At 44.3% G+C, this 27,201-nt stretch overlaps 1 protein-coding gene and 1 long non-coding RNA gene across 3 annotated transcripts in view; one reads left to right on the top strand and one right to left on the bottom strand.

The window, feature by feature from the left end:
* RAB44 (RAB44, member RAS oncogene family) overlaps positions 1-2,231 on the top strand; it is a 35,538-nt gene extending 33,307 nt beyond the window's left edge. The window contains exon 13 of one of the 2 annotated variants that reach the window (XM_012461557.3): positions 290-2,231. In XM_012461557.3, coding sequence (XP_012316980.2) covers positions 290-380 — 91 coding nt within the window. In that variant the 3' untranslated portion in view covers positions 381-2,231. The remainder of the gene's footprint in view (positions 1-289) is intronic. The other variant, XM_064361115.1, reaches the window with a different exon arrangement.
* LOC135268386 (uncharacterized) lies at positions 1,426-18,597 on the bottom strand. Its single transcript, XR_010336732.1, has 2 exons — positions 18,527-18,597; positions 1,426-1,653 (listed from the first exon to the last, which is right to left on the bottom strand). It is a non-coding gene; the product is annotated as an uncharacterized LOC135268386 (long non-coding RNA).
* Between the last annotated feature and the right edge of the window lie 8,604 nt (positions 18,598-27,201).

The following is a 27,201-nucleotide window of genomic DNA, read 5'->3' as shown; positions in this document are numbered from 1 at the left end:
TGCAGTCACCCTTTTTCCTGTCTGTCTCTCTCTCACTACTCAAGGGAAGGAATGGTGGCTTCTTTGTCATAGTCAGAGTCTTGCACAGGGCTTGGCACACAGGCCAGAAAGAGAAGGTCAAAGTCTCCGTGACTCAATTCTTCTGGTCCCACGTGGAGTTCAGGGCAGGGGCAGAGCTGCTGTAGGGGTTGCGGGTGCAGCCTCCCAGCCCCAAGCTGCACCCATGGGCCCTTCCATGCTGGCCCTGGGAGATGAGGGGGAGTACTGATGCCTGGCCACTATCACGCAGGTCACTCAGGATGCAAGAAGATGGCCTGAAGGGCTCGCTGGTGGAGGTGGCCCCCAAGAGGCCACCCAAGAGATCTGGCTGTTGCTCCTGACCACCTGTCCTGTCCCGGGTAGGATGGACACCCCCGGGGTTTCCTGTCCCTCAGCTCCTGTCCTGCCTTCCTGGACAGCAACGACAGAGAGGACCGGCTTGGAAGTTCAGGAAAATCCTTCTCAAATCAGGACTCAGATCCCAGGGCCGCATCGCCTCTGCCTTTCAAGCTCCAAAAGAGGGGCTCTGCTGAGTGAACAAGGCGTGGGGGGGCAGGGGTACGGCAAAACTCTCCAAAGAAGGGAAGAGTCTAGAAAAACAGCTTAAGGAAAATACACCAAAATATTGAGCACACATCTGTGGGTGATAAAATTATAGGGTGAATGTGGGGTTATTTTCCATTTTACACATATTTGTATTTTTAGAGTTTCAACAATAACTGGGCCTTCATTACATAATCAGAAAAAAGAGATGTTGAGGAGGAGGAGAGAAACTTTCCAAGGAGCTCCCTTGGGTGCTGCTGGCTCCTAATTGGTGTAACCTGTTAATCACAAATCGCTCGGTGTTAGAGCAGTCCCTGTGTGCTCTGCCCGGCAGGGCACTGTTAACTGATGTTTTGATAAATCTGATCCATGTTTGTGCTCAGAAAATGCATGTTTGAATGAGTGGGGGGATTCCTGGGAGCCGTCTGGACTGCTGGAGGTGAGCTCAAGCTCATAATTGGGTTCTGTAAATGTCAGGGTTCTTGGAGGGGAGAAGTAATTACAGTTCTGACATTTGGAGCATGAGGCAGAGCTCGTGGAAAATGATTGGCCCAGCGAATTATTAGGGAAGCTGCTGAGTGGAATGGGCAACAAATTTTATCGGGAAGGTGCAGGGGGCATTCTCTCACTTTCCTATTGATACTGCTTTTCCTCCCAGCCTTTCCACCCATAGAAAGGACCACCACACTGCTATACCGTAAATACTTGTTCACAAGCTGCCTTGATTGTGAAGGAAAAGAGTAGGGTAAATTCAAGGAACAGAACGCTGAGGGTGGTTGGAGGGAGGCAGTCTAGCACAGAATAGATGTGTTAGCATTCTCTACAGAGACAGAACTAATAGGATATGGGTGTATATGAAAGGGAGTTTATTAAGGAGAATTGATCCACACAATCACAAGGTGAAGTCCCAAGTTGGACTGAGCAGCTACTGGCTTGTTCCAAGCAGGGAAGTGGACAGTGCAGCCTTCAGTCTGTGGTGGAAGGCCCGAGAACACCTGGCAAACCACTGGTGGGAAATCCAAAAGCCGAACAGCCTCGAGCCTCATGTTTGAGGGAAGAAAGAATCCAGCACTGGAGAAAAAGGCCAGAAGACTGAGAAAGTCAGCTCTTTCCACCTTCTTCCACCTGCTTTTTGTAGCCGCACTGGCAGCCTGTTGGCTGGAGCCCACCAAGATTGAGGGTGGGCCTGCTCTCAGCCCACTGACTCAAATGTAAATCTCCTCTGGCACCCTCGCAGACACACCTAGAAACAGTACTTTGCATCTTTCAGTCCAAACAAGTTGACACAATATTAACCATCACTGTAGAAATATTCACGACACTTCTGAATGACTGTATAAAATTAGGGTCACTTTCTCTTTTTTTTTTGGACCTAGCCTGTCATTTTGTATTTACAGTGTTACCTGCCTACAGCAAAGACAGCCTAGCTCCAGAAAGCTCAGGCACTCGAGTCACCAATTTTTTCTGTTAGCAAGGAGGAGGATGTTCCACTGTCTTTTTTCCAAGATCATCTTTGGATAATTTACTAGATCCTTTATTTAGGGACTTACCTAAAATTCATCTAAAACCTCCAACCCCCTCCCCACCACCAAATGAGGGATAGTTTCCGTCATAATCTTACCCCCTTGAGGTGGTTGGTGGTCAGAGCTGCTTCTGTGCCTGAACAAGTTTTATAACAAGGAATGGCCTGAAGTTGTAGTAGGAGTGAACATACTACTTCAAACCCTAGAGTCCTGATTTTTTGATTCAGAAAATAGGGGCCAGTGTTAAAGCTACTTAGTCTGACATCTGGAATTCCATGAGCTACCCCAGTCTTATCCACCCAAATTTTTGATGTCTGCATGGGCTTAAACCCTGGAATAATTTCTAGAGAGGGCTCTGAAATTAAAGCAACCAAATAGTCTATATTTTATAGGGCCATCCTTGAGACTAGAGATGGTAGTTCTTTTAACCAGAGTTTCTATTCCTTTTGTATATCCTCTTCCATCTCCACAGTGCTGGTATTACAGCTATACCATAAATACTTGTTAAAATTCCATTAGAAATCATAAGCCAGGAAAATAGTACATCTTAGAATTTCATCCATTGTGGCACTTCTGTCAAAGTCTGTTTTGTGTTGGGAAGCAGGAGTCAAATCCTAGAGTATCGCCCAAGCCGTTTCTTAAATACCATGTGACTCTCAACATGTTACGGTGGTTTGTCTCCATTAGCCCCATTTGTCTCATACTCCAGCTCTCTATCTGGGCTCTATGGCTGGATCATAACTTAAAGTAGAAATGTTCCTGAGAGGGGCAAGTGATTAACCAAAACATTCTAGACACAAAGCTTTAGTTCCTAGGTGCAGCTGGAGAGAAATGAGGCATAGTCTAGGGCACAAATAAGTGTATTTGAGGGTATGTGGGGCTACTGGAGGCTTTTTCCCCTATAAAACTCGTAGCTTCCAAAGAATAAGTCATTTATCCCCAGTGTCTGGCATTTAAAACACAATTAATGAAATCTTACAGCATAACTGACTCCCAGTCAGTTGCTGCTAACCATAAAAAGTTGGTCAAAAAAAGGAACGAGCCCCCTGAAAGTGCTTTTCCTAACTCCCTACTTTCCTCCACCCTCACTGCTCTGTCCCACCTTGTGCCAATGGCCCATGTCCCCAGATCTAGTCTTGCTGACCTAATTGAGGAGGAGGAGTTTACAGCTGTGGCCGAGTCCATAACATGCAAGTCTATTAAAAGCATCAGTTCATCAAAGTTCATGTTAACTTGCTGGGTAAGGGGTCCCATTGGATTAGATTTTTAATTGGTATGAAATGCAGCCCAGAAAACTGGGGTCTTGGGGAAACTTTATTCCTCAGCCTGGCAATAATTAACCAACCTCCTCCAGAGTTACTGCCCCCTGGAGTATTGGAGTTGTTAAATCACCAGGCAGGAGGAAATTCTATTATCTAGAAGCCCAACCCTTACATACTCAGTTCTCTCCTCTACTCCCTTCCCATCTTGCTGTGAAGGAAGTTGTAAGTGAGCTATTTCTGACCCAAGGCTGCCAAGGAGACTAGGATCCTATAGAACTGGTGACCATAAGTGAACACCTGTTCCTCTGGGTATCATCTCTAACTTGTTTTCAGGGGCAAATACATAGAAAACTTAGCATGTTCAAACTGCTAAGTTCACACAACAAAGTAAAAGCCCATAAGCTTAGGGAAAAATCTCTGGAAAGGGTCTAGGAGATAACTTGGTGACAAAAACAAGAGTTTATAAAAGACAAAGCATTAAAGGAGTAGAATGTCCAGTTCAAACTATTGCAGCAAGTTTAAAGTTCCATGGGTCAGCACGCTTATGGTTGGGCTTGTCTTAGCTGGATTTAAGGTTGAGAAATTGAGGTGATATGGACGGGAATCTCAGTATGCCATTCAATGGGAATGTCACAGGGAAATGTAAGTTTCCCAGGCATTTTGGGCTCAAGCTCTGCAGATAAGCGACTTTCCTGATAAAGACATCAAAATGGCAATGAGATGACAGGATATGGGCTGGCACTGGCAGCTTTTGCTACAGTGTTCAAGGTAGGTAATCACATAAACCTGCCCTGGTCTGAATACTTTAGGTCACTCCTATCACGGGGAACCCTATGTACAGCATGTAGTCAGTTTGAGACTTTGCAGGCATATGAGGTAAGAAGGTAGATCGAAAGGCTTTTGTACTTAGAGTTGAGGCCAGCCATCAGTCTTCTGAGGAACGGGACATGGTCATACAGTATGTCATGTAGATTTCAGGATGGCTGTTTGACCCTGGTTGCAAACACAAAAACCAGCTCACTATTGTTACTGCCCACATGAGCGTGTGGAAAGGTCGATTACTGTCAAACTAGATTCTAAGTGGAACTGCAATTTTGGGAACTACAGTAATTAAAGCTGGTTTGTGTTGGCCAAACACTTGAATGTGCTACACTCAAGGGATGGTCTACTCTGGCAGATTTATGCTTGGCGTTATATGGGATGGAGGAGTAATGGGCTTCATACTCATTCGTTTCACTTTCATCTAAGATGAATGGTAAGGGGCTCTTAGCACTTCAAACAGACTCGAAAGCATTAGTCTTATCACCTGAGCTGTTTGTCTTATGCCTTTATGCCCAAAAGAATGAATATGTTCAATTCATACATCCTGAACTAGTTGTATGGTTTCCATCTTAAATTCCAGCTACCATGGAAATAGGTCTCATACTGGCGGGTAAGATGCGCTTAAAGCAGAAGTCATCTTCTAATCTTCTAGAAAGTTATCTGGAGTTGGTCTACAAGTATTCCAAGGTTTTCTCCCTGAATTCTGTGCTTTACTATTCAGCATAGCCTAACAAAATTCCCCATCGTTCAGGGAGAACCTGGCCTCTGGAGCCTGTATACTGTATGGAGAGATCTCACGACTACTAGGATAATCAGCTCTCTGCTCCTATGGGGAGTTGTAAAATTCTCCATAAGACTAGTCAAATGGGGAATCTGAGGCAATGAATATTGTGTGAAGGTTTTTAGTCCAGTGTTTGGAAGCTCTGTTACATCCAAAGCTGAACATTGTGTTACTAAGAAGTCAGGCGATGTCAAGGTGACCTGAAACCCAAAAGATTAATGGTCAATCAATTCTGGCAGTAGTGCTGTGAGCAGGGATAGCCTCACCCAAGCTGGGCAGGTGTCGGTGGGGCTGAGGGGGTTCTAGATGAAGAGGCCATGGGTCAAAATTTCAGTCCTAAGTAAGGCTGATAACTAAGGGCAAGACCAGTGTTGGCTATGAGATTTGGTTAGTATTTCAGATCTTGTGCTGGCAATAGCAAAGATCAAAAACCCGAAAAGAATAAAAATCCCATCCAACTTAATAGCAGCACTGGCAAAAAGATGTACAAAGGCTCATAATCAAGCCCTATCAATAGTGTGGAGACAAGAATGCATCTTTGTAGGGTGTGAATTTCTGTGTATTCACTACATTAGGCCTAGTGAATCATTCTTTTCAAGACTCTGATAGCTTATATTTGAGTCTCTTAAGGAAGTTTATAGGAATTCTCACTTTATACCCTAAACAAAATCTATAATCCACTAAGATGCACTTCTAAAAATCATACCATTCTGCCACAGCTTAATGCTTTTGGTCTGTCTTTGCTCAATTTTTAACCCCTCTTAGTACTTAACAGGTATGTTTTGGCTAATCCTGTTTCCAACACTTCTGCCACTATTAGGCATGTTTCTTTAAAAAACTGGATTAAGTAAAATCCAGCTGAAACCTGTGAATAGAAAATGTCTATTCTGGTACCTGGGTGATTTGACTTGGATGTCTTACTACATTCCTTTCTCATGCTGTCTGGGATGCTTGCACCTGTTATGTGCCACTTCACATCCCCTCTTCCTCACTGCCTCTGTCCGTTTACAGCTGCTGGTATAACCCAACAGCACTTCAACTGGGCTTCATGCCAGCTACCTCCCAGTTCCTGCCCCAGGATTTTCCTCCAATTTGTAGGCATGGGATGATCTTGGGGATCCACTGGGCTGCTTTCACTTCCCACTGGAAGTTTGGGCACGTGGGGCCAAACTTGATGGATGGGAGCTGGGAGCCAATTGATAATGCATCCTTCTATCATCTGAATCTGAGATGTTTCCTCTAAGGCTATCACTTCTGGGATGACACTGGAGTTCCTAATAGTGGTGGCCAACTCCATAATGCAGACTTAGAGTGGCCTTCCCTCTGTCTTTAATCTTCCTGTTCCTTAGGATCATGTCCTCAAACTGGAACACCAAGCTTTTGCTGGTTTCTCAAAGCAGAGTCTGAGACACAGTGGCTAGATCAGCTTTCTCCCCACTCTCCTCTACCAGTTACTTCGAAGCTTTTATTTTCTAACTTTCCTTTGGTTAGGGTTACCTTCCCATGGTCGTATCCAATCTTGTACCTACTTTAATAGCCACCAGGTAGATCGTCAGGTATCTATATCAACTCTAAAATATGGGGTGAAGTGGAAAGTGATGGGATAAAGCATTTTGATGAGACAGTCCTGCTGAGGTGGATGTCTCCATTACAGGACCAGGTGCTACTTGGCAGCAGACTCAATCAAGTACCTTAATGGAGCTAGCATAGCCACAGTGAACTTCCTAGTGAGGTCAAAATTCTCAGTTGAATCTCAGCTACTTGGGAGACTGAGGCAGGAGAGTCGCTTGAACCCAGGAGGTGGAGGTTGCAGTGAGCCAGGATTGCACCACTGCACTCTAGCCTGGGTGACAGAGCAAACTATCTCAAAAAAAAAAAAAAAAAAAAGTCTTAGTTGACTTGTGGTCCATCGGCTGGACAATCTGGGGAAGCCAAACTCGAGCTTGTTCTTTGTTAGTGTGTCCTCTAGAAAGTGAGACAGTATTGTGTTGGACCCCTAACTTCAGTGGAGATGGTACCAGGTTTGTGTTAGCCCATTTTCACACTACTAAGACATACCTGAGGCTGGATAATTTATAAAGAAAAAGGGGTAATGGACTCACAGTTCCATGTATCTGGGAAGGCCTCAAAATCATGGTGGAAGACAAGGGAAGAAGAAAGGCATGTTTTATGTGGTGGCAGACAAGAGAATGAGAGAAGAGGGGAGCCCCTTATAAAACATATCTCATACTACCACGAGAACATTATGGAGGGAACTGCCCCCATGATTCAGGATTCTTCCACCAGGTCCCTCGCACAACATAGGAATCATGGGAGCTACAATTAAAGATGAGATTTGGGTGGGGACACAGTCAAACCAACAAGGTTCAAGAAGCCAGAGACCAAGAGCCAGCAAACAAAACATAGGATTTGAGGGAACTTAAAGGGCAGTCCAGTGGCAGTTGGCTGGAAGGAAAACTTGCAACCACGTGTAAAGCATGAACTTGATAGCACTTAACACCCTTCAGCAGCCTCCACATGACAACTCTCACTTAAATTATTGCTGTCAGGTGTGTCTGCCATAAGGATCGGTTTTGGGGGTATGCTGGTTGCTGTCAGGTGTCTACCATGTACCTCCACCTCAGCATACCCTTGAATGACCCTCATAGTTGTACACTGTCCTGTGACTTCCCTGGGGCCAGGTATGTGGAAGAGAATTGTGGCCAGATGCCTGAGCAGCAATACAATGAATGTAATCAGACTATACGGAAACTCTTTCCAGGCATTTGGGAGTTGATCAAACCATGCAGTTCTGGGGTTGTAAGACTGATTCTAGGACCCGCATGGCCTGGGTTATATTGAGAGTGCAATCAGGAATATATACCCGACAGTCAACTTCAATGAATGCACAGCCTCCATCCTAGGCGGGGTTTTGATGTCCAGGGCTATGTGACTTTACAAAGAAGGATGCATGACCCCACTACCCATGTCTGCAGTATCATCCACCCTAGCCCACCATATATAGCATACCCCACAGTGGGGATAATAGTAACTTGCTCCCATGCTAAGAAAATATCCCATCTTGATGGTAGACAGTTTTGTTCTGCAGAGACCCTCCTGTGCCCAAAGGTTTCCTGCATACTATCTATGGGTGGAAGGTGAGGTCTTTAGTCAAGAAAGGACAAATCATGACCATCTAGCAAAACGCGAAGTTGTGTGGATAGAGCACCACCTCTGGCAGCAACCTGGTGCCTAGTCTACAACACCAGATGGAAAATGTCTGGTGTTGATGGGATGACATTTCCCACCATGGGGTATGCTATACATGGTGGGCTAGAGCAGATGATACTGCACCCTTTGTTCTTTGGCCCGCCTCTGGCACTTTGCAGGAGGAAGACAATGGGGACATTCCATAAACAGGATCCTTCTCTTATATAAGACAGAACCAAGGTACATTATTTTTGAAGTATGAGGGTGAGTATAGTATAAAATAGGTGGGACCTGGATATCTGGTGGTAGGACCTTCCCTGCTGCCAGATTGAAAAATCATGGGGTGCTGGTTTACCGTTTCCAGGACCATGTAATGTACTCCCTTGAGGGTGGGTCCTGTGGCAAGGGCAATAACAGCTTACCTTGAGTCCCAGGTTGGGACAAAGGGATACTGTCCCTTATGCTGTCTATTATGCTGTCCATCTGGATCCTGATAGTGGTATCAGGTCCTTGCATTGGTGTACACACCCTGGAGATGAGAATGCACACGTTTAGGGTGCAGGTGGCCACTGGTAAGCAGTGTATCCAGAGCCAGTGTCTTGAGTTGATTTGACAATCCATTCAGTCGGCCCTACTGTTGTAGAGTTGTACAGCAGGTGCAAATGCCAGTGTATATCCAGGGACTCCTCTGATTTCTGCACTTTGTCCATCAAAGTTCATGCCTTGGCTACTATTAGTGAGGACATTGTAGGCTGTACACAGTTGCTCATCCTTTTGTGGAGGCTGTCTTTCTGGCATGCTTGCTGGAATATGCCTGCAATAGCCCCATGTAGATGTCTTCAAAAGTCAAGGCATGATGGCAGCCACAAAAGGCATAGGTCCTATGTAGCCTACATGTAGCCATTGCACTGGGCTCTGGCCCTAAGTGGCCTGTCCAGTATCATGTGGCAAGAGCTTTGTGTGTTCTTGTGCTAGGGTAAGACACTAAGAGGCATGTAGCATGTTTTCATGTCATCGTGGCAGGCCTCATGCTCTAGGTAGGGCCCAAAGGGTATGTTGTCTCTAATGTCCTGTCCTACATAGCCAGTGGGTTACATCTTCTGTGACTTCCTCAATGAATGATGGCAAACTTACCTGCTGGTTTTCCAGGTGGTGTAGATGCAATGTAGGTATTCACATGATAGACCATTATGTGTCCCCCAGCTGTTACGGAAAACGTCCTTCAACATGTCAGCAATCCAAGGGGGATGGCCCACTACCATCCAATCCTGCACTTCACGTGGTAGTAGCCACATGCTTGAGGTCCTGGAAGATGACCCAGCTATCAGGGCACAGCGCTATTAGGTCTGCCTCATAGAGGACCATCGAGGCAGCTTGCAGCTCAACCCATTGGCTATTATGTCCTTTATCTGTATTAAGCCAGACACTCTCAGTGGACGGCTTGGTGGCCATGGCTGTCCAAGTGCAAGGATTGCCTTGTGATGAGTCATTTATGTACCAGGCCTGCTTAGGCATTGGGCCCTGTTCCTTTTGTACAAAACATGGCATCTGGAGGTCCAGTGGGCCTTCATCGAAAATCTTCAGTTGCCACATAGGTGACAGGGCCGAGCTCCAAATGGAGCTCTGTACTCAAGGAGGTGTTAGCCCATGTGCTCCTGTTGCAGGTATGCATGCCACTTGGTCAGCGTGTGTCTGGGCATTCCCAGGCTTTGGTTTCTGGAAGGTCTCCTTTAGCCAACCTACTATAGGGTATTTGGGTGTGTACTGGCACTGAGAGCCCCTCTGTAATGTTCTCCACTTATGGTAAGGCATAACATAGTGCAGAGGTGTTACACTGAGTACAACTTCAGCCCCCTTCCATATTTGGGACCAGAATCCTAAAGGCACGCATTTTTGTCCTTGCCTTTGCCATAGTCGATACCCATACCCCTGAGGGTATCTGGCTACATTCAATTCATAAGGCTGTCTCTGCACTAGAACTCCCAAGGCTTGTATTCAGAGGCTTATTCAAAGGCTTCATTCTCCTTGGTGGACCAGTCCCAGTAGGCCCTCTTCTTGACTAAGCTGTATTAGGGTCCTAAGGAATTGGGCCCAATGGGGGGACTAAAAAGACTCCAATACCCTAGGAGGCCTGAGAAGGTTTGTAACTGCTTCATTGGTAGGACGTGGGTAGGCCTGCACCCTAACCGTAATGGCAGGCAGAATAACTTGAGTCTTACCTGACAAGATGACATCCAAGTTTTGACCGATAAGCCTGGAGCCTGGACTGTGTTGACTTTCCATGCTGTTTGCCAAGTAAGAGCAAGGTGAAGGCTGCAGTTCCCAGTTCAAAAAAGACTTGGAAGGTAGCAAGATATTCTCCATGTAATGGAGAACATGTGCCCTCTCCATAGTGGTCAATTCACTGAGGTCTGTGGCAGCTAGACTGACAGTGATGCTATGTAAACATTCTTGGGGAAAGATGGCAAAGGTCCATTGTTTGCCTTCCCAAGTGGATGCAGTGGGCCATTGAGGGTGCTGAAGAAGGCATTAGCTTAATAAAATGGTATGAGCCAAGCACCTCTCCTAGTCTCTTCAGAATGGTGGTGATATTGGGAATAGATGCATACATGGGCGGGGGAAGTGGATTATTTAATTCCTAGTAATCATTCTCCATGTCTCATTAGGCTTCCACACTGCCCATACAGGGCCATTGTGTGAGCTGTGTGCTGGCTTTATGCCTATCTGGTTTAACTCCTTAAGTACCTGGGATTTCATCATGCCTCCCCAGCAGGCAATATTGCTTCAGTGGATATCCTACTGCAGGAATACCCTACTCACTGCAGGGATGGCAACTCTACCAGTGTCTATTTTATTTTTCATCCTGATCATATTCTTCACCACCCTAACTCCTTGTCAGAATTTACCAGCTGCTGTTTATCTGTCCATCTGGTTGTCAAGATGGGTCACGCCTAAGAGACCCATTCCCAAGATGTATTCTGAGATGGATGCCTTGTATACTAAATAGGGTTTTGGGAGCAATTTCCAAATTTGTAATACTTCAGCCTGTCTTTCATGGACCCTGTATAACCATCTGTTGCCCTTGGAATCAATGTTATCATGTGAATGCACTGAGCTTCAGTAGCCAATGGGGCAAGCACAGCCTAAGTGAGCAGTATGTACTTCATGTGGCTACCGGTCCCCAGACACCCTAGCCACCATTGCTGCTATTGGGATTCTGGGGCCTATGGTTGACATCCTAGCCTAAAGGGGCTGGTGCTGGCCACCCCTCTGCAGGAAGGGAAGTGGGCTGAACTTGAGGCTCCTTCACTGAAGCTCTGTTCTAGCTTGAGCTGCCACAGTCCAACAAGAACAGCATTAGGCTATTTAGCAGTAGGTGTCCCTGCCAATACCAGGTCATACCACATTTGTTGGTGGGTTACCTTGATGGGCCCCTTGGCTTTCCCCTTTCCTTTGACTCCCTTGTCTTAACTAGTAGCACACACCCCTCAGTTTCTCCATTTCCCCCAGGGTTGGCAGCTGCCTGAGACACTGGTTATCCACCCAAGAGGTCCAGGATAAGCCCTAGCAATGCCATACCATTATTTGGGTGCTGACTACAAGGTAGCATCTGTTCTGGCAGTGAAAGCATTTTTGGGACCTCTAGTGCTCGGCAGAGATAGCACACTCCATCCTCTAATTCTGAGGATGTTCTGCAGTTCCTCCAGTCAACACAGACATGAGGATATGTCTCCCTCATTTGGCCAGGACACCTTGCAGCCCACAGCCACCTGTTGGGGGATGGCCAGATCCTCATTGGTACCATAGAGATGCCTGCCTCAGGGCCAGGTAGTTCATGATGGATGCCATTGTGCGAGTCCAGAGCATAATACCTTCAGTCTCCATGTTTCATAGATGGATACCACCCCGTGACTGACTCTGCCCTTCTGCCTGAATCTCCTTCCCAGCTTTGGTTCCACAGTAGTGCAGCTCCACACTAGTGTGCTGCCATTTTTCAGGTGCAGGCTGGTCTTGCGGTGCTACCTTACGTGGGTACGGTTGGTCCACTTTTATTTTGGTGACAACCAGATGGACAGATAAGATGGGAAACCTCTATGAACTCATCCCAGTCCTCATTCTTCTCCCTAGAGCTCTCCATGGGGTCCTGAGGGCTTAGGGTCTTTGGACAACTTAATCATGATAGCTCTTGATTCATCAATATGGCTCTCAGTGGCCCTTCAGATGGTCTACCCACCAAACTAGGATGTACATTCTGTGACCCTGTTCCTGCCTGTGGAAACAGTAGTCTCCATTTCAGCTTGAGCTAACCTGGCATCTTTCTAGTTACAGTTGACTTTGTAGCTGAAACACCCTTGCCTGTACTAGAATCTCCACTTCAGTAGCTACTTGAAGTGCAGTCAGGAACATCCAGCCAACTGTGACTGCCACAGCGAAGGCATCTTTCACTTGGATCCATTCCCTACAACAGCTTTCAGACCCTTCAGCATTTTGTGGGGACATCTCCCTACTCACATTGGTCCCCAAATAGATGTGGATGGTCGGCCCAGGATTTTCCCCAGATTTCCCTTGCCCTGATCCCATTGTCTTGGCACTTACAGGATTTTCTTACCTCTGCAGACAATATGTAGGGCATATTTAGGGGAAGCTTACTAAGAGGTCTAGGAGCAGCAGGCTCAACAGAACTGCCGCTGCTTGTTTAAAAAAGCATGCAATTATACAACACTCTCCCTTAGCACGCTCCCCCGGCAATGTCCACATGACAACCCTTAGGTTGTTGCTGTCAGTACATTGCCATGAGGGTCATTCTTCGAGTATGCTGAAGTGATTACTGTCAGGTTTCCACCGTCAGACTCCAAGTCTCATGGTTATGGCTAAACAAGACGGCTTATCCTGTGGATGACATCTCATTCAGATTCTAGCAGGAGAGACAAGCACCCAGCTGTAGAGGGGTGAAGTATTATAATGGGCTCCTTGTGACTTAGATGTGCTGGTGCTAACTTGCAGTGGTTTCCCAGTGCTGGTTGGATTTCTTGGGACTCCTCATAGTGAACTTTGGATGGTTCTTCTGAGGAACCTTGAGTCTCAAAGTATCCACCCAACTAATTTCATTACAAATCGCTATCACCCCAAACTCAATCAGACCATCAGTACCAGCTCTTAGAAGCCTGTCTGTTTTGCCCCTGGAGGAGAGTGAGAGGCCTTCAAGTTTTCCTCAATTCCTGGAAGACACTCTTTATAGCAGTCAAGATGGTATACTAATAGACAGACCTATAGCAGCTTAAAACTTTTTCCTCTAACAGTCCAAGCATGAGCAATTCAATCTGACACAGAGGATGTGAGGTATTGATGATCCAGAAATTTTCTACCTTAATGATCCAAGGTAACTTCTCTGGCTTTTATCTGTTACAAGTCTACCAAATTAAGAGGGAAATAAAGGAAAAGTATACATTTAGGGAATGACTCAACTTGTGGTTAGAGATACATTAACCGGTGCCTAGTCATATGGCTATGGCTAGCTGCAAGCAGCTAGGAAAAATGGTAGTCTAGTTATTATGCATCCAAAGGGGGTTGGCCAGAGCTACATTGCTTGAGGCACAGAAAGCCAGTGAGTGTTGGGACAAGTATTGCAAGGGAAGAAAGGTTTTATTATGGGTGACCTCACCTGGGAGATAGGAGATAAGTCTCAAATCTGCCCCTCTACAGTTAAGGCTCTTAACAGATGGATAAGGAATGTAGCTGTATGTGGAGACTGGAATTACACGTGAACTGTGTGAGGGAGTGAAGGTCAGGGGATCAGCAGGTAGACAAATATGGATGTCAAACTTCCATGGCAAATGGAAGATCTTGGTGCCATGGAGTCAGTAGTCAAAATATCAGTCCCTTTATATCTTGAAAGCTAGTGGTCATTTTCTGGGGAAAGAGCTAAAAAGCTAGAGTTAGCAAAAGTTAGATTACTTAGCTCTGTCTCAGGAATGTTCTGAAGCATATATTTATCTGCATAATGAAAGCTTAAGGCCCCTTTCATGATCTCAACTCGTTACTTTCTTGGAATTGGCCATCTAGGGGCTAGGCAATGATTGAGGGAATACGCACAATACAAAATGCAAAGGCATTTCATGGGCCCACATCATCTGTCTAGAATAAATGTTACTGCAGAAGAATAAACATTGAGGCAACTACTCGTGGTTTCTGGCACACTGTTTGACCCTGACTTCATGAGCACCTTGCCACTTCAGGGAAGACAAAGTGTTAATTGACTCAAACACATTTAATAGATGTATCAGTCAGGCTGACATGCACAGGGTAAACACGAAGTTCAAAAGCAGGATTTGTGTAGTTGCCAATAACCAGTCACTGACCTGGGTTTAAATCTAAGAGCAAGGACTGACTTCTAACAAGTTACTGGACCTGAGTTCACTAAGAATTTTCATGTTGACAAGGATGCAAAGAGTCTTGTTTGTTCTACTTGTGAGCTTAGTTCCATCATTGGCCCATTTATCTGGGTTCTTTCAAGGTTTATAGATCTTATCTACCCGGGTTTGACTTTGTGTGGTAGGGAAGTCAAGTCTTGCTAGTGACTAACTTACCACTAGTTAATTGGAGACTTGTGCTGATGGCCTAGTAGAACTTCATAACCAAAGGCAGGAAAGGGACAAATGTCTAGATGACTTGCTGTAACAAATCTCTACATTCTTCAAACCAGCAATTGTACTTCTAGAAACTCATGAATCTGAGGTGAAGTATGGCTTTGATAGCACCCCCATCCAAGTGAGCAAAACGTAATGCAATCCTGTCCCTAAACCATGGTGGTAGCCTTTCTAGAGAATGTCAGTAGTCAACATGAATTTGAACCATGCCACAAAACAACTTTGCGTTTTTCCCTCCTTTTCATACATAGTACTAAAATACACATATATTAAATAGCATTGAACAAAAACATAGTATTAAATACATAATTTCATACATAGTGCTTTCATAGTTTTTGCTACTAAAAATGATGACAAAAATGGCAATTACTCTTGTGCCAACCCATGGTGTAACCAAGCAGACCTAGGAAATAGATTCTGACTTACTAATTTTAAAGGTGGTCATGAAAATAAGTCTGGACTTCAAGTTTGTTTGATATTACTGACACCTTAGTCTAAGACTAGACAGGCTGTCCTGTCATTTACATCTTTGAATCTGGTATACTGAGAGAAGCAGAGGTGCTTAACAAAATGACAGCAGGATGAGGAGGGGGATGAGCTGCAGGCCCTGTTCAAGTTTGTCTTGAGATAATGATGAATACTAATCTCCCTCCTTTATTCTCACCCACTTCACATTCCATTTACTTCTTGTTTGTACTTTGGCTGGCCTGGGTTGCTTGCCTCTTGGGATAACCCAAAGACTCCTGTTCCAAAAGAATTGGGCCCTGATACATTGTCTTTATAGTCACTGCAAATACCTACTGAGTTATCCAAAACAGATGCACCAAGAAGCATCCTTTTATTTTCCAGACAGACTTATCCCTAGTGTGCAGCAGCAATCTTATAAGTAAGCTATTCCTCCCAACATACTAAGTCCTTCTTCGCCTGCCAGTCTGCCATCAGTTCACATTTAGTAGATGCCTCTCTGTGCCTCCTGTAGAGACGTTCCTTTCACTTCCCTTTCAGGGAACCAAGAAGTTCAAGTGCAACAGAACTTAAAGGTTTGTGGTAAAGAAGTACAAATACTTCAGATTGGTCTAGTATGGTAGAAAGGAGATATTCCTTCCACACTTTGCCTCCCAGTCCCACAAACTGTAGTTACTGGGGACAGGCCTTCATAATAGTCATTGGTTTAAAGTATATACTTCATTTGTGCTTCAGTGTTGCAGAATTGTATCTAAGTTGGCTCCTTGGTGTCTTAGCTTTTTAAGATACCATTCTAATATCTTGCTAGGCTTTAAGATCTTTAATCTGGTAGGACCAGTAGCTCCCTTAGTCATGTGCCTATTCTGCAGCTGTTCACTATAGAATCGATTCCTTGGAGACAATGCTACATAATTGATATTTCATGTCACTTGAGTGAATGAGTCCTTGGACAGTGCTGTTGGCCAGAATACTGGGCCAGAAGTGAGCCCATACTCCAAATATTTCCAATAAAGATGAATCACTGCTCCTAGGGTAGAAGGAATCCAGTATTCAACTTGTCTCCAAGTGGCTGTTCGATCTGAATAATGGTGCCATAGAGTTTCCTATAAAGATATAAATTGGTGCTGCTTATAGGCTATTCAGCAGTGGCAATAGTTGGAAGTGTCTTGGTGAAAGCTCATACTGTCAGGTCCATGCATAGCTTCCATTCCTGCCACAATTAATATCTGATTTATGGGTAACTTGAGCCACTAGGGTAGTCAAGGGCAGAGGCTGGCTGGCTTCAAATGGACAAGTGTCAACCTGTTTATCTTCGGTATTTTTGGATGACTTCTGAGTAATATGAGACAGATGATTCTGTCACTTTATAGTTCCAACTGCTTGTTCCTTCTCAGACCTTGGTATCCATTCATTCCATCTCATTCCTTTCAGGCACCTGAAGCAAAGCTCTGTGCCTACAAGTCCCTGCATATCCTTAACTTGGGTCACCTCGATACAAAACTAGATAACTTCTTGAAGCTCTGTCCAATAGAATTTTCCCTTATCACTGTTCTTCAGGGATTTTTCCATAGTAGAGCTGTAATGTAGCAACAGCACCTTCACTGGGCTGACACATCTGAAATTAGAGTTGGGTTTTTCCCTCCTCTTTGACTGTAGAAAACTGTTTCCCCTGAGACAATATGTATGAACTGAGTGGGGTGGGTAAAAAGGCAGGTGACATGAGGTCTGGATGCCTGCTTTGTATGTGTGCCCTCAAGACCTCATACTCCACTAAATACTGTGTTCATTTGAGTGACTTCCACTGTGCCCACCCAACCTTATGATTTGAGTCTGTCCAAATCTAGCTCATAATTGACAGCTCTAGATAGTCACACAATGTCCCAAAGTCAGCCTTCTGTCTCTACTAGCAGTATGTTAGAAGGTATCTTATGGCTAAATCTATACTACAGGTGGTAAGACTTCCAGAAATTTGAGGGTCATACTGTGGCTTGCTAATTAATCCTCCTATGCCACCTTTAGTACCAGAGAGATCTCTGCAACATTGGACTAGTTGTGTTATATGGACAAAGTTGAAAGAACAGATGGCACAACCTGCATTTCTTAAGGAGCTTGCTTGCTTCGGGCCCCATTTGAAACCAAAAGCCTTCAGCATAACCTGACAACTCACTGAATCTTGTACTTTCTTGATAATGGCAGAGGGGTGTACAAGATGCAGTAATCAGTTAACCTTAAAAATGTTATGAAATGCATCATGTGACTAGAATCAGTCTCACATGTGAGAACATCCTGAATTTTTATAGGGGTCCTCTCCCTTGGCATGTATGTCTTTCTAGGGCAGGCAGAGAACTTGCCACTCCTCATCAAGTCCAATGAGCATGACATCTTCAATACAGAGGATCAGCATAATGTCTTGTACCAAGGGGATCAAGAGTCCTGTAGTCAGCCAGGGCAGTGGCTCACACCTGTAATCCCAACATCTTGGGAGGCCAAAGCAGGTGGATCACTTGAGGGTCAGGAGTTTGAGACCAGCCTGGCCAACATGGTGAAACCCTATCTCTACTAAAAATACAAAAATTAGCCAGGCAGGATGGTGGGCACCTGTAATCCCAGCTACTTGGGAAGCTGAGGCAAGAGAATCACTTGAACCCAGAAGGTGGTGGTTGTAGTGAGCCGAGATCGTGCCACTGCACTCTAGCCTAGGCAACAAAAGTGAAACTGTCTCAAAAAATAAAATAAAAACTTTCTGTAGTCTACACAGTAAAAGCAGAAGCATTAAGACTTGCAAGGCTGTGAAGTTGTCCTGTTGTTCTTCCCATGTAAGTGTAAACTACCTTTAATGAAGACTGTAAAGAAAATGTTGATCAGACTTCATGTAAGCTCTATGAAGTGAATATCAAATTGATATTGAAGATGTTGCATTAAGCAAAGCAGCTGCAATTGGGGATATCAGATCTATATTATCTGTCAATATTTACCATGATGCATGTTCGTGAAGAGGTTGTAAATGTGATAAAGGATCAGTGCTAGAAGAATTTAATATTACTTGGAAACCAGTATTTTAGGAAGCACTAAGTCCAAGCCCCCAAAACTGCTCCTCCTTATTGCGTAAATACAGGCCAAGAAACCAAGAGTCCTGCCAGATTCAGTCTATCCTAAGTATGTACTGAGGAACTTCAAACAACAGTTTAAGGAGGCAGGGAGCAGGTCTCTTTGGACCCACTGGACTCAGACTGCCTTAAACTGCATAACACTTACCTGGCTCCTGTTTCTGGGCAATGAAGATCACATTGAGTCTCTCCATGCTTCACCCTGGACCTTAAATCCACAGCCTCTTCTGGCTCCCCAGGATACATTTCTAGTAAATGAAAACAGAATTCCTTGGGCAAAGGATTGGTGGAATACTCTTGTGTATACTTCTGACAGTGGTATTCTAGAGCCATCTTTCAATGGGATCTAGTTTCTTCAAGCAGTGGGCTATGGGTCTGAGAATTGATTTAGATCTAGAAACTGGTGTGAAGGATTATGATTTCACATAGGGCTAGCCAACACCATCCTTCTTACTGGCTTTTGTTTACAAGTCAAGCGCTCAAGTCAGCTGCCCATCTTCCTCACCCACTATGAACATGATGGTGTTAATAGCCATGGTCAAAGATCCCTGTATGTCAAGATACACTGGCTGACTACACCAGACTTGCTGCCTATTATAATTAGATTCACCTAGCCCCTAAACAAGTGCCAATTCTCGTGTCTCATCTCCATCTAGGGAGCCCTATCTTGCGGCATCTCCTATTGTCACTCTTGGCCTACAGAAGACAGCTGATGCTGAGTTTAAATGATTCACTCTTCTCAAATGCATTTCTTTACTGCCTTAGTGAAGGATGTGTCCTCTGAGACCACCCAGAAAAACTGGTGAGTTCTCTCTAAGAATGTGCCTATAAGATTGCTCCCACCCTGTTGAGCATCTGAACTCTACAGCTGCTAATATAGTTCTAAAATTTATACCTTGCTTGTAAAAGCCATTATAACATCCAAGCTTTGGGGGAGGGTTGGAGGTGGGTAGAAATCCCAGCAGTGTAAAACCAGTCACAGGTGTCACCTCTGGGATGTTAAATCCTTAACCACAGGAGAGTGCCATCCCGTTAAACATTCCCTTGTCCAGACTCATTTAGGCTACCCCCAGTCTAACACCAAGAGCTACCTCCCAGTTCCTGCTGGTATATATTAGGTCATGCAAGTCTTTCAGCAAATAAGTTCCTCCTGAAGCAGATACATAGTCCTGCTCAGGCTGCTGAGACCTGACCCTAGTTATTTGCCTTGATAAGATTTTGACAAGCATTACACTGTGTCTACCTCAGGTTTTAGTGGGATCTTCAGGCAATGGGCAGTGACCTTCCACTTGAAGGAAGTAGAGGCCTGCTTCTGTCATCCTGAATGCCTCAAGGTAATCTGAGTCAACATCTACTTAGGACTGAGACCTGGGTCAGGGTTATCCTGCTGTATTGGGACCTTGGCTTTAGTGTAGAAGACATGTTAATACTACACATTGTCTTATCTACTCTTGAGGCTCTGCTACTCTTCAGGCTCGGTCTAATTAAACCCTTCAGCTTTAAGACCTGTCTCTTCCAAGGTTGTCATGGAGGCCTGGCTATCTTGGCATGCCTTGTGTTGGTTGATAGTTGGCTACTCTAAGTCTGTCATCTTTTTTTGGACTTCAGAAGCAGCAAGTATCTGCCAACTCCACAAAACCATAATTACCATTGAACCCAGAATAGAACTATGGCATATCCCATAGCCAAAATGTTTTCCTTTCAGCCTGTGCCATATCCAAATATACCAAAGGTGAGTCTTAATAGGTGACACTGCAGCAAGCTGGGACTTCCCACCAGCACTGGGATATCTGTTCTCAAACTGGTTCAGTTCTAGGTTACCATCTTGAACGTGTTCTAAGGTCTCATCTACAAACTACCATAGGTTAGCTTCTTTGAAAGCAGAGTACAAAGTGGCCTCGTTGAGAATCCCAAAGAGCAGAGACCAGAAAGCTGAAAAAATGAAGGAAAGCATTATAGAGACATTTTCCAAGGGCAAGGAGAACTTGATTCCAGTGAAATTTCCTGAGGCATACAGAATGCCTTGCAGTGTTGTCAGTGGTAAGCTTGGCAAGCTGGGCATTGATCTTTTGTATTCCATTGGTAGATTAGGTATCAGCCTGACAGCTCCTAGGCTGCTCTTACTGGAACCAGATCTAGAGCAAATGTGGAACACTACCTCAATCTTGTTCCCTGCATATCTCAGCTTCTATGGAAATTACAGCTGAAACTGGACACAGAATATACAGATACTAGAAGCATCTTTTATAGCAAAGCATTTAAAATAAATTAAAGACTACCTCTAAGTATAACTTTGTTACTTTATCATGATCTTTATTAAGCTAACATTGAATAAGAATGTTCTCAGTCATTAACAATATGTAAGCCATTCACAGAAGAAATTAAGTTTGTTATTAGGATGCTACAAACCTTACAGTGAGAAAGCATTTAAAGCCAAGGACTTCAGTTTTTGCCTAAGAGTCATGAGGGACTTTTCCAAAACTGACTTAAGAGACAGGGAAGCCTTATTAAAGAATTGAACCAGCTTCATTTGCATTTTCCCAACCTCTACATAAACATGTCAATTCAGCATAAATGTAGAAACTAGATAATTTGCCCTGTTTGCACCAGGAGTGGAAGGAACTCCCTAGACAACTAGGGGAATGGAAGAACTCTGAGGACTAGCATGTGATGGGGAGAATCTCCTTCGGGACCTGCAGTGTGTTAACCTCTCAGAAGATTGAGGATGCTGGGCTCCTTGCAGGCTTATTCGAGGTTGAGAGAAGTTATGCGCCTTCGGTTTTTCCCAGCTCTGATCTTACGGCCCATATAAATGATTCATCTGGTTTAAGGTTACAGTTAAAGGCTTTACAAACTAAATAGGGGAGAAATAGCCAAGATCCTTAGTGATCCCAGTGTGACCTTCGCCAGAGCCTTTGCTCACTTCCCTGGGACGATTGTGGGGGAGAAATATGTGAAAAGGACCTTGGTGCCAAGAACCAGGATAGAGGTTCCTTGCTCTGCTTCCCAAGCTGTATATAAGGTGGGCCCAAGGTACAGGCGATGCGGAGAGGCCAGAGGGCTAGAGTTAAGATACTCCTGACTCTCACCTGCTCAGTTTCAGCTCCAAGCTCTGCTCACTTATTCTGAGCCTTGCTTAGCTACCACAGGCTAGTTACAATGTAAGTGCAAGGACTGCCCTTGAATATAGTATCCCTATCTGATTGGCCAGTGCCCATGCTTACCTGGGACCATACTTCTTGGTATTTGTTGCTTGCTTTGTTAGGGTCTTGAACTTGTGGAGCTTCTGTATCCAGAAGGGTCCAGAAGCTTATGGAGAGGCACTGCAATTGCCTGGCAGATAGGCATGGGATTTTTGGACCTTGAAGCCAATTCATTATTCCTGGTCCTGACTGTGAACTACACTCCTTTACCATGGTACAAGTTAGCATTGATGGCAGGCCCAGTCTGGGTTTCCCCATACCTGATACTGCTCACCTGCTATAGTTCATCTGGCAGACAGGCATGGGATTCTTGGAACTTGAAGCCAGTTGATTATTTCTGGTCCTGAGGAGTGTGAACTACACTCATCTGTCATGGTAGAAGCACGGTAAAGTGATTTGGGGACCTCCAATTGCATTTCTTCCCCTCCGTCTGTCCACTGGGACAGAGGCTGTGGGTAGAACTCAAGTTAACCCTGCTTGCTTGCCTGCCTGCCTGCCTGCCTGCTCACTTCCATAGAGAAAACATTTGTACATGTAGATGCGAATACTACTTACAAATCTTGCTGTATTAGCTATGACCTCTAATATGGTGTGAGGAAGAAATAGTAGGATATTCTTGCCTTCTATCTAGAAGTAATATTTCATAATCAAGGGCAATAAACTATAGTTAAAAATTCAGGTCATTTTCTGTTCCCAGTTTGAATTATATAAACAGGTATTAAACTTTACCATGTTGATTCTGTATTGATGACTTTTCACTTTGCTAATGTAACAAATTAATGATTTAGTGTTTAACCTGGTATTCGTGGAATAAATGCTACATGACCATGGTATTGCTTTCACATCTGCTGAATTTGGCTTTTTTCTAAAAGTGTGAAGACTTACAATATCCAGGTTTATGAGACAGATCCACCTATAGTCTTCTGCAGCTAATGATATCAGGGTTATTCCAGCCTTAAAACAACCTGGGAAATGTTCTCTTTTTGAAATCTCACTTAAGATGACTTAAGTGTCAGATAATACAGTGAATTCTGTAAGTTTAGGTAGTACGGTAGCCCAGGTCCTGCAAGAAAGATGACAAAACTACTAAATATGCAAAGTATTTATTATGGGATATACCTGCAAAAATGGTGATGGTCCAAAGAGGTTGAGGGTAGCTGCCAGATTACAATGTAGCTCTAGAACAAACAGAAGTTGGGTGGAAGTATCTTGGCTTACAGTGCAGCTCTAAGAAGAATCTTCAAGACAAAAATGCATGTTGGGAGTCTCACATCTCCCAAGAACAGACCTGCATTAGTCTTATAACCAATGACTGACCATGGCAGGGAGTAGCAGTGAGAAGCATGGCCTTGGTACAATACAACAATGGATTTTAAAACATAACAGTGGGGGACAATGCTTGATCATACTCCCTGCAGTTAGATCTGTGTTCCCGTGTAGCCACGGAAGACTCTACAACCTATGTCATACCTGTCTGTCATGGCCTAGGAGTTGAAGGGCAAATCTGAATGTTGTGTTAATTCTCAAACACCTCTCCCTGCCCTCCACTACTGAGCTGGAGCAGATGCTTGGGAAGTGAGACAACTGAATGAGTAGAGTAGGCTGACTAGCACCAACTTGCAAAATGATGCCACAGCCCTGAAGCACCAGATCTCCAAGGTTCTAGGTAGTTGGTGTGGATCCATGATCAGGCCTGGGTGATTGTACTGATCTGGCAAGAAAAGGGAAGCGTAAAGGTGGTGGTGACTTAGGACATTGCTGGAGCCTTGGCACTGAGGTAGGGTCAGGCAAAGTTAGCATTGATGGCAGGCCCAGTCTGGCTTTCCCTATACCTGACACTGCTCATCTGCTATAGTTCATCTGGCAAACAGGCATGGGATTCTTGGACCTTGAAGCCAATACATTATTTCTGGTCCTGAGGAGTGTGCACTACAGAGAGCTGCTGCTTACAGCTCAGATGGTGGGTCTGGTTCATGTGGCTCCAGGCACCCACAAGGCCTGCATGATAGAAAGGCAGTAGCCAGACTCTACATGCAACCCTTACTTTCCTGACTGGCTGCTGGTTCTTGTTTCATCTGTCATGGTTGCAGGTGATCATAAAGAAAAGCTGATCTGTCATTATTCTCTGGCTTTCTCTGGTGTTACCCTTTGTTTTCCTCTTCTGAATAGTCAACACTTGTTCATCTCTGGTGTTACCCTATGGATCTTTTGGCATAGACCACCCAAGGCCTCTTGCCAGCTCCACTTGCAGACATTAAACTTGAACATAGTGAATTGCTTGCCACAATTTTGCTCTGCCAGGAGTTGGCTTGGTTTGTAGACTCCTACCTTGAAAGATAAGTAGTAATAGTTGGAAGTCAATGTCAAAGATAGGACGTGTTCATCCCCCTTTAGGCACTGGTTCATATCAATTTATAGATGACATGTCAACGTGAGGAGTACCCGATGATGAAACACATACTGTGTATATCCTTGTGTATCTAGTCCATCTTCCTGCTATGTGCAGGATTATAGTATGTGCCCTGACTTATCCTTCTTGGTCAGATGGTGGAAGGTGATGGAAGCACCTAGAATGTGTCTTCTCTATGCACTGCTAGGTGCAGCTGTGGTTCCAGAGAAGCTACTCTCTGAGGCCCTGTAGTTGAATTTTGACTCTTACAACTAAAACCAGTGGATAGCAGGCTGTACTTTGTTCTGGAAGGAGGCTGTCACTGCTAGGAATGAATGAGTTGTTCTGACAGATTGGTACAGGGAATGAAAGGTAAGAAACCTAGAATGATCCACGGCTTTTCTGGCCAGACACCCAAACAGCAGTCTAGCTCTAGAGAGTCTCGGCTCCCTTTACAAGGATCCCTAGCATAAAGAATGCTTGCTGCTCCATTGGGCAGGACTGGCCAGGGCCTGGTGTGGCCTTCCCTGCCCAGTTGTTGGCAGGAATCTACCTGGATAAAATGCATCCTTAGTTCTAACACTGGCAGATCCCAGAGATAGTGCAGCTCGAGGCTCCAAGGCAGATTCTTCAGAGGGAGACTGGAATAGTACATCTCCACGGCTTCCACAAGGACCACCTGACTGTGCAAACTAGGACACTTAAGAGTAAAGAGCATTGTTAGCACTAGGGCAGCAGACAAAAACTCCAACTGTCTGGACAAGTTGGTATATGTGGTCCCTGAGTGTAATGGCTGTGATCTGGAACAAAGGGCAACTTGACAGAGCTGTGAGGGAAATTAAGGTGAATTCATCCCTTTTTGCCTCTTAAGCATAATTGCTTGTTGAGGATAGGCATTGGCTGAAACTGGTAACCCTGTGTGCTAATGGACTGGATAAAATCAGGTTAGCATGAAAATCCTGAGGTAAGGAGTTGATGAATGATGGCATTTATACCTCCATCCTGCCCCATCTAGGGCTGGTGGATTCCAGTCTGGGGAGCCTGCCTCCTACCAATGCTGCTCCTCAAGAAGGGAGACCCCGACCCAACAGGCTGCTTTGTGAAAACTACAGTATGTTAAGGTTTTTCTTTCTGTAAACTTACTAGGGTTGAAACTAAAACTATGCCTTTAATCTTGAACCAAGAATGCATTACTAGGTAAATCATACTCCTAGTAGTACTCTCACAGACTAAAATAAGACACTGGAAGAATAGGAAGAATATACCTATTTTAAAAGGGAAACACTGAAAGCCTAAATATTAAGACACTCAGACTATCAAGTACAATAAATACCTAAGATTAAGACACATTCAGAAGTGAGAACAGAAATGTAATAATACAAGCTGATAAAGTACAAGTAGATATAGCTGAAGAACAAATAAGTGAATTGGAAGATCAGAGTAAATCACAGAAAGATGAAAGATGTTAAGTGTAAACATGTAGATAATAGTCTACAATAATGTGAAGGTAAATGTCCTGAAATGACTAATGAGCTCATTTTGAAAAGCTTCATGAAATGTACAGAGAAACTGCACAACTAGATTCAATATAATAAACTTTAAAATTTAACTATGACGGCTTCCAAGGGATCATCTACAAAACAATCATTATACTCAAGAAAAATGGTGAATGAAATAATTCTAAAGAATTGTCCTTATAGAAGTCCTCAAGTATACATAAGTAGAAAATCATATGAATCGTGTACCTGTTACTCAGATTCAACTATTTCCATCTTCACTTATATCCCCCAGGTGTCTCCTTATTCTGCTTTGCTGAAATTCTTTAATCCTTTTAATCACTATATTGATTGGTAAGGTCTCTCTGAAATCACTGCCACGCATAGCACAAGCAACACCCCTTAATGTCCAATAGTTCTGTCAAATTTTACAGCTTGCTTTCAATGTCCTATATCTGGCTTATTCAAAGTCCAAACAAGTTTACTATTACGTTTAGTTGTTGGCTTAACTTGAGTTTAGTAGAAGACAGAACTGAAGCAAGACTTTATTCCTAGTGCTTACTTGAGGGGCACAATCCTGGAGCAACAACAAAAGGAATATAGGATGGAAGTCTGGGAAATACAAGCTTAAACTAAGTCAGCCACTGCTTCACAAAGATCACAGCTGACTGAGGCCTGTTAAGTGACCAGTATAGAAGGTAGAAGTCACCTGTGGGCTCCCATCTTCTAGCACTTGCTGGTCAGTTTCTTGGAGTAGACTTCTGGGTGTCTAATTAGCCTGTCTGGCAGCTGGAGGGAAATACAAATCCATCCAAGCAGTGTGGCACTTCATCTGAGCCCAGAAGCCCTGGAAGGAGCTGGAAGCTCTGACATGCAGCTAAGCAGCATGGTGTATAGGTCAGCATATTGTTGGCCAGTGTCCACTGCATCTGAAAAACAGGTGACCCTGAGAGAATCTGAAAGGACTTCTAAAACAGCTAGTACTTAAGCTGCTAAGTCTTCCTGTAACAGTCATTGATAAACTGGAAACATTTCGTCATGTCTTACAGAATGTCCTGTATCTAGATTTTTCTGTTTCTATGTCTAACTTGTTCCTCTTTCCCCTGTATTTACTATAAATTCGGAGTCTCACAGATTGACTAGATTGCCAGCAAAGTCTTGCCAACAAAGGCTATCTGTACTTAACATTGTATCACACTGCAGGCCACTACACCTGGCTGCTCCATTTACAGTGGTGCTAAGTTTAGTGAATGGCTCAGCCTGATGCCACCTGAAACCACTGGGTTTCTCAGCCTTTCACTGAAGGATTTTAGTTCTTATTACTAAAAACATTCTGTACTTTTTCCGCTGTCGATACCTTTTACAATGCGACTTCACCATTATTCCAATCAAGAAAGATTGTTAGCTCACCTTGAATCTGAGTAAGCCTGGTGACCCTAATTGGAAAATAGCAGGTGGTAGAAATGAAACTCATTTCAAGCCTGTGCCTTAATGGTCCTTGTGTTTTTTTTCTTTATTGCCACTGTAATGAGAATGAGCCTAGGCTAGGATGAGTCTGATCAGACTGAGGGTGAAAGTCGTATTGTCCCAACTGAGGTCATTCTAGACCAGTCTGAGCTCACCTCTAAATGTGAGCATAGCTGCCTACCCACAGTTAGCTACATACTTTGACTTACTGTAAAGGGTGCTTGCAACTGGAAGGTAGTTCAGGGGGCCAGAAGGTGCCCCTTTAAGG

Source organism: Aotus nancymaae, unplaced genomic scaffold (genome assembly GCF_030222135.1).
Source record: "Aotus nancymaae isolate 86718 unplaced genomic scaffold, 86718_ANA_hifiasm-v0.15.2.pri h1tg000040l, whole genome shotgun sequence".
Classification (NCBI taxonomy): domain Eukaryota; kingdom Metazoa; phylum Chordata; class Mammalia; order Primates; family Aotidae; genus Aotus; species Aotus nancymaae.
Note: the sequence above shows the minus strand (reverse complement) of the source record. Positions and strands in the feature narration are given on the sequence as shown.